Source organism: Crocodylus porosus, unplaced genomic scaffold (assembly GCF_001723895.1).
Source record: "Crocodylus porosus isolate Cpor-Errol unplaced genomic scaffold, CroPor_comp1, whole genome shotgun sequence".
Lineage (NCBI taxonomy): Eukaryota > Metazoa > Chordata > Crocodylia > Crocodylidae > Crocodylus > Crocodylus porosus.
In genome coordinates this window covers 782,384-789,598 of record NW_017728919.1, presented here as the reverse complement: position 1 = coordinate 789,598, position 7,215 = coordinate 782,384, and the positions used below count along the sequence as shown (strand labels likewise).

General features: G+C 66.9%; 1 protein-coding gene across 2 annotated transcripts; it reads right to left on the bottom strand.

Annotated features, from left to right (window-relative positions):
- Positions 1 to 526: 526 nt before the first annotated feature.
- Positions 527 to 2,932, bottom strand: ATP5D (ATP synthase, H+ transporting, mitochondrial F1 complex, delta subunit). Of its 2 annotated transcripts, none has more exons than XM_019538274.1 (5): positions 2,766 to 2,928; positions 2,519 to 2,672; positions 1,972 to 2,060; positions 1,479 to 1,606; positions 527 to 632 (listed from the first exon to the last, which is right to left on the bottom strand). In XM_019538274.1, the coding sequence occupies exons 1-4, from the start codon at positions 2,892 to 2,894 to the stop codon at positions 1,484 to 1,486; spliced, it is 495 nt and encodes a 164-aa protein (XP_019393819.1). In that variant the 5' UTR covers positions 2,895 to 2,928; the 3' UTR covers positions 527 to 632; positions 1,479 to 1,483. The 2 variants fall into 2 exon arrangements, with proteins under 2 accessions (XP_019393819.1, XP_019393820.1); XM_019538275.1 differs by lacking the exon at positions 527 to 632 and adding an exon at positions 649 to 802 and having other exon boundaries at positions 2,766 to 2,932.
- Positions 2,933 to 7,215: the final 4,283 nt, after the last annotated feature.

Genomic DNA, 7,215 nt, shown 5'->3' with positions numbered 1-7,215 from the left:
GCACCAGGCTGGGACTCACAGTTGAAAGCAACACTGGCCACATGCTCCCTTGTGCACTGGGTCAAGCCACACACAGGCAACACTCTGACTAGCGGCAGGGAGCCCCGGGCTAGCCCAGGCCACGACCCCCCTACCCACATATACGCAGCAAGGACATACGAGCACTTCCCAGGGACATCCTGGGCGCATGAGGGCACTTTGGCCCTAATTGTCTTGGAAGCCCATTGCCAGGGCAGGGGATGACTCAGGGCTAAAGCTGCTCCCTCAGCCTGTCAGCACCGACTGCAGATCCGTGCTAATCCTTCCGCTTGGGCGGATTATACCAGAAGCAGGAGTGGGTGCCACAGAAGTTGGGGAGCAGAACAGGGGCTCCCAAGCGAGCCGGCCTCAGAGCCCTAAGGGCATGGCACAGCCCCCCATCCCCTCCTCTGGGGCAACTGCTCCCAGCTCCCCGCAGCCAGGACCACCCCCATGCAGCCAGCTGCCGCCTGCCTCATAAGAAGGCCATGGTCCACAAGCCGGGCTAAGGTTTGTCTTTTAATGAATCCAAGGGATTTCTCTGCCACCATCTCTTTGCCGTCTGCAAGCTGGGATGCGTTGCCCTCCCTGAGGTCTCTGCAGCAATGGGATTCCTGCAACACATGCACACAACCACGGGGGATCAAAGGGGCACAGTGGCCAACTTCAGGAGGTGCAAAGTCGAGTTTTTTAGCTGCCGTTCTCAGTGCCCATGGCCGTCAAAAGGTGCCTCAGTGTTAGCGCAGGGACCATCCTCAGACTCAGAGCAAAGCAGAGCAGAGGCCTAAGGTGAAGGGCAAAGGGGTCACCATGCTGCACCTGCCCGAGGGTGCAGACACAGGCCAGATGGCCTAGCCCAGCAAGGGCAATCATGGCCCAGTGCAGCTGGGATGGGACAGTGCAGAGCCCAGGAGACAGGAACTATTTGCTTTTGTGGAAGAAGTGGAATGGAGAAGAGCAGAGGCACAGCTGTCCATCTGTGGGTGTGATGTGCCAAGCCCCCTCCAATCAGCTACAGCCTCACCCGGCCACCCACACCCCCAGGCTTGCTCTGCAGGAAGCCACCAGACCATCCCTCCCCCGCACCAGGCCCACGAACATGGGAACAATCAGAGCACGGCCTCCCAGTGCCAGAGCCCCAACGTGGCCAGGCATCAGCTGCTTTTGGTACCTGCCCAGGCACGGGGCTAACTCCACCCCAGTGCTGGGATCAGGATGGAGCTGGCCCTGTGCTGCCATCTCGCGGCAGAGGGCTGCCACAGCAGGCACATGCCCCTCGGCTGCAAGCTGGGAACAAGGGGGCATTTACAGGGTGCCAGGGCCTCCAGGGCTTTGTGCTCTCAGGCACGGTCTGGGAAGCCCCTGCCAGGCCGTGCACAACCCAATGCAGCCTTCCCAGGTGGGGCTGAGGATGTGAGGGCTGGAGAAGGGGCACAGAGCAGCAGGACGGAGCCACTTACCCCAATCACTCCAGGGCCTTGACAAGTGCCTCATTGGCTTCCACTCTGATCTGGGCTTCTGCTTTCGCCACTTCATCCGGCGCTGCTGTCAGCTCCGACAAGGCTTTCTCCAGGTTTGACTTGGCTGCCTTCAAGGAGCAGGGCAAGATGGAGGGAGGGGGTCACCAGGGCAGAGGAGGGAAGCACAGCAGCCCTGCAGGGGACACCTGGGGTAGGAAGGGCTGCGGGAGGTGCCCTGAGCGCTGGAAGCTACTGCCCTTATTCCTTTCAAGGAAGGCAGCGATTAGGGGGAATGAAGAGATAAGAGCAAGAAACTGGGTCTTAATCTGCATAAGCTTTCCTTGGCCACAAGAAGCTCCGGAGCCAGGCAGCCCACGCTGAACAGCGAGTCCCCTGCAGAGGCATCAACCAGCTGTGAGTGGGAGCCTGAGGTGAGCAGGGCTCAGCCTCATCCATCCCCCTGCCACCCCCCGGGTGTGCTTGGGGTACTCACGGCCAGATCCAACATGTCCATACTGGCCACCTCTTCTGCCAGCAGCTGCACGGAGGAGTCTGCGTTCACCGTGACGGAGCCACTGCTCACTGCAAGCACAGGACAGCCATGGTGAGCCGCTTTACAGGGCTGGGACCTGCCCGGCTCACAAGGCCAGGGCAGGGGATGGCTTTGGCATGGAGGCATTCCCACAGCACCGTGGCCCATGACGGGCTCAGCCCCCCCCGGTGCAGACTTGCTGTGAGGCTGGTCCCTGGTTACTCGGGCCCCCTCGCTGCCAGGGGAGGTGGTCAGACCTGCCCCCACAACAGCGTCCCAGTGGGGACAGGCTGCCCTGTTCCCCTGCAGACCCCAAACCCTTGCGCCGTCTGCTAAACAGCCGCACAGCGGGCAGCTCCCACTCCCGTTAGGCCATGCTCCGGACGCACCCTCAGGGCCTGAAGCTGCCCTTGTGCTCGGCCAGGGATGCCCGGGGCGGGTGGCGTCGCCCCCGCAGAAGCCCCCTGCCCCGGGCCGCTCCCGACTGCGCCACACGCCCCGCGCGCACCGAAGTACTTGGAGGCGGTGCCGTCCTCGGCGTAGACCGTCACGATGCCAGGCCGCAGCACCTGCAGGGTGGGCACGTGGGCAGCCAAGATGCCGAAGGAGCCGGTCAGCGTGGGGACGTCCACTTGCTTCACGTTGGCCCCGTTGTAAAACACCTGGGGGGGGAGGAGCAGGGTGTCGAGCCAGGCCACCACAGCAGCCACCAACTCCACCCCGCCAGCCCCGGCTCCCAGCCCCCCGGGCCGCACCTGCGTGGGCGAGGCGAAGGTGAAGGCCATCTGGACGGGGCCGGCGGCCGCCTCGGCGTACCCGCGGGCCCGGGGCGGGGGGCGCAGGGCGCGGGCCGCAGGCCGTAGGAGAAGGCGGGCGGGCAGCATGACCGGGCCGGAGCGGGCGCCAAGGGCGAGCGGCGCGGGGGAGGCTGGGAGCCGGGCGGACTGCGAGGCCCACAATGCCCCGCGCGGACGGGCCGGAAGGAAGCGCAGCGCGCGGAGGATGCTGGGTGATGTAGTGCCCAGAGCGAGGCTGGCCGGCCCGCGGGGGATGCTGGGTCGTGTAGTGCCCAGAGCGAGGCAGGCGGGCCGCGGGGGCTGCTGGGGGCTGTAGTTCCCCGCGGCCCGCGTTACTGTAGGGTCGCCTCTGCGGGCCAGGCAGCGCCCCCCAGCCCACCCCGGGCCAGGAAGGAACCCCTGGGCACCACGGGTGCCCATCGGATCTGCCGCCCACGCCCCGGGACGTGGCTCCCGCCAGGCCCACATCCCCCCCCTTGCCCGGTGCGGGGCAGAAGGAATGGGAAAAATGGGGGTGAACCCCCCGCCCCGTTCTTCCCACTCGGCTGCCCCACCCGGGGCGCTCCCCGTGCCCCAGGCCTCATGCTCGGGGCGCCCCAGCAGGCCGGGTGTGGGGGCGAGGCGCGGGAGGGCCCGGGACACGGCGGCCTTCACTAGGCTCCGTCCAGAATCGGCACCGTGCCCGGGTGGACGTGTGCCCGCGCGCCGCTGCGGCCGGGCACGTGGAAAGCCCCGCGGCACCAGCAGAGGGCACTGCGGGCCTGGCGAAGGCAGCCCCGGGCACGGGGAGCTCCGCCACACGCCGCGCGCCCGCGGGCAGAGAGGGGCAGGCGGGCTGCTGCGCAGGCGCGCCGCGGGGCTGGCTTGTACCCGCGCGCCTCGGGCCTGCGCCAGGACGCGGCAGTGCCCCGGGCGGGCCCCTGCTCCTCCCGCCACGCTTTGGCCCCCCGGCCAGCCGTGCCCGGGCTCGGGGCTGCGATCCGGGCTTGCGGGGAGGCCGAGCGCGCCAGCGCGGCCGCCCGGGTCCTGGTGCGCGCGCTCGGGGCAGCCTGCCTGCAGCCCGCTGCACGTTAGAGCAGCCTCGGGGCTGCTCTGGGTGTGCTCGCTGGTGCCTTGTGCTGCTGCGGCTGCTGGGAGCGGAGCCAGGCGCACCGATTCTGCCCGGCAGGCGGTGCCAGGCCCTCACCCTGGGCCTGGAGCCTCCTAGATGCCCCAGTGCTCCCGGTTTGGCTGGGGCTGTACACAGGAGGCAAGATGCTTGGAGTAGGCGGGATCTGGGACACGCGCTGGCCCGAGGGGAGTGCAGGGAGATGGGCCAAGCCCCCTGCCCGTGTCCATCGCAGGCCGGGGGCGACGGCCCCGATTCGGCGTGGGAGCTGGGCAGAGGCATGGCTGAGGGCCAGGGCAGGGTTACCCCCCATTCCCTCCGGGCTACGGGGAGCCTCCCTCCCGGCCCCCCGCCTGTCTGCTCCTGGCAGCCTCTTAGCATTCTGCTCAGCCCGGCTCCGGCTCCGAGCGAAGGCATCCGGAGGTGTCGGGAGCAGCAGTGCGTGGGCGCCAAGCGCCAGGCTGCCCGGCAGCTTCTCCCTTCACCCCCTCCACCCGCTCCTATCCACCCCGAGAGGACCCCCCACCTCCGTCTCCTCCTTCCCTCTGCCCCCCCCGGGAAACTCCTCCTCTTCCCACTGGTGGTCCCAGCCAGGCTCCTCCCTCCCCCCCATCCCCCAGCCCAGGCCTACCCTCCTTTAATTGAAGCTTGGAGATGCTTTCCGTTCCTTCTTCCCCCACGGAGGTGATGGGGGGGCTAGCTCCCCCTTCTCCCCCCCCACATTGCTCCCCCTTTTCTACCCCCCACAGACACAGAGCACCCCCCACCCCCACCCCAGAGCCGGGGTTGCATTGCAGCTGGCATCTCTGTGCCAGCTGCCTCTGGCCAGGTCTGACACCCCTGCCCAGTGCGGGAGCCGACTGCAGCCCACGGACTGGGGCTGTCTCGTGTGCCCCAGGGAGGGGAAGGACACAGCCCAAGCGGTGTTGGGCTGTGGTAATGGGCATCCAGCCTGGAAGCCCGGGCTACTGGTACTGGGCATGCTGGGGGTGAGGCTGGAGCGTGGCCCCATGGCGCTGCCCGCCAGCTCCCCAGGCCATTCCCTAGGCTGGGGCCCCTTCCCTCCGAAGGGGTTGAAGTCACTTCTGCCCTAATCCTCCGTGCTTGGAAGGCAGCACCCTGCCCCCATGCAAGGGCACGTGCCCCTCATGCTGTGCTGCCCCTAGGGGGAAGGAAAACCCTTCCTGACCCCGACATTAATCCCTGGATGTCCTGACGCCTGAGAGTTGGCTCCTCGCCCAGCAGGATCCTGCCTCTTGCAGACCTGCAAGCCCCACAGTCCCGGATGTCAACGGGAACAGCTTGCACAGGTTCTTCTAATAAAGAGACATGTTCTTGCAATGCAAGCGGAGTCCCTTTATTATTGCACCCAGCTCTGCGCCTGAAACCCCCGGGAGCCTCATGGAGACATGCCCTGCTCTCTGCATCACCGCGCACGTGGCCTGCGCTCCCCCAGGGCCGCTCTGCCTCACAAGTGCTGGGTCTATGTGGGGTAGGACGCACTGCAGGGCCCTCTGGGGGGAGGGTGTGACCTGCCCGAGAGCTGCTCAGGCCCGGGCCGCTGCGTGAGCACTGCGGCATCTCACCCCCGGACACTGCCCGAGTGAGAGAGCTCAGGGTCAAGGGAACAGCAGCCAGCTCTGGGGATGTCTTGGCCCTGCAGGCACCTGCTAATTATGCTGGAGGCGGGTTAGCAAAGATGCCACCTTCCGCTCCCAAACATCCCTAGCAGTGCCCGCCTGGGGCCACGAGCAGGGATGGGACCGGTAACCTTCAGCCTAGGCCCCCCCCACTTCAGCTAATAAGCAAACTCCACTGGCCTGCAGCACTAGTAGGCTGCTACCCTCTTCCGCAGGGCTCAGCTACCCAGGGCTGGGCCACACACAGCGCCGTGCAGTCTCAGGCAGATGGGTTTGGCTCAGCATCCCGAGTGCTACCCAGAAGCTGCAGCTCCAGACGGCCCCGGCCCACGCAGGGATGCGTGATCTGTATGTGCTGGTCCCCGTGCCCCAACCCCAACCCTGTGTCCACCCCCGCGGGTCCTGCATCTGCCAACAGCCGCCAAGAGGCATCTCTTCCCTGCGGAGGAGCTCGGACCATCCCATAGTGCTGACTCCCAGCCCGAGCTGGCCAGCTGGCAGCCCCTGCTCCATATCGGCAGCTCTGGGCTGCTTATTTTGCAGCCGGGAACCAAAGCCAGCAAGGCTGCCAGCCCAGTCGAGGGTCCCCAGGGCCTTTAAAACAGACTCCGAGCCTTGCTTTCCTCGAAGGGTTAAACATGGCTGGGAATGTGGCCCTGGCCCTTAGTCCCCTGCATTTGGCAAGGGGGGTGCGCTTGATACCCCCCCTGCACTCCAGGGATCTGGGCCCGTGACAGTCTAGGGCACAACTCGGAGCCCGGCCAAGGTGGCTGCAACACACTCCACTGCCCCCTCCCACTAGGATGGAGGGGGCAGTCCTAGTGCCCCATGGCCCTGCTACCCCCCTCTGTGTCCGGGCCTGGGGGCACAGGAACCCAGCAGGCCTGGCTGGTCAGAGCGTGGAGCTGCACTGGTCTCGGTGGGGCAGATGGCAGGACAAGGAGCAATGGGCTCAAGCTGCGGCTGGATGTTAGGAAAAGCTCTCAGGAGCCGGGTGGGGAAGGGCTGGAAGGGGCTGCGGGAGAGGTGGCGGCATCTCCATCCTTGGAGGTGTTGTAAGACCCGGCTTCACGAAGCCCTGGCTGGGGTGATGTAGCTGGGAATCACAGACAATGAGGACTGGAAGGGACCTGGGGGGGGCACATCTAGTGCACCCCCTGCTCCAAGCAGGGCCAGCCCCAACTCCGTCACCCCAGGCAGGGCTCGGGCAGGGCCGGTGCTGCTCGGAGCAGCGGGCTCCCGAGGCCCCTTCCCACCCTCATCTCTCCGACTCCCATCTCATCGCCCCAGCCGGGCGCACCCAGGGAGCCCCTTGCCCTCCTGCTGTCCCTGACCAGCCCTGCGTGGAGCGGGGCAGCGGCCGGGCCTGGGGCCGAGCCGGGGATGGCTTTGCAGGGGCTGTAGCGGAGCGTGCTCCCCGCTCCTGCCTGCATCCCGGGGCATTATTCACCCCCCCGCACCCCCCCGGCTGCTGTTGTATGAGCCGGCGGCCCACGTGACGCCCCAGATCCCGGGTGGGTGGGGCCCCGTTCATTCATAAATCCTCTGCCTCGAAAATCCAAATTAAGGAGCCGGGAACCGTCGGGAGCTCCTCGGCTTTCCCCGCAGATGGAGCCCGTGGCCTGAGCCCAGGTGAGCCGCGCCCCGGGCCGGCGCCGGG

Bases quoted from the DNA above. Each gene is read 5' to 3' on its own strand.
- ATP5D (XM_019538275.1), bottom strand. From the start codon at position 2,894: ATGCTGCCCGCCCGCCTTCTCCTACGGCCTGCGGCCCGCGCCCTGCGC. The intron at 2,673-2,765 runs GTGCGGCCCGGG...CTCCCCCCCCAG, and splicing joins CCTTCGCCTCGCCCACGCAG to GTGTTTTACAACGGGGCCAA. The intron at 1,607-1,971 runs GTGAGTACCCCA...TGCTCCTTGAAG, and splicing joins TGGACATGTTGGATCTGGCC to GCAGCCAAGTCAAACCTGGA.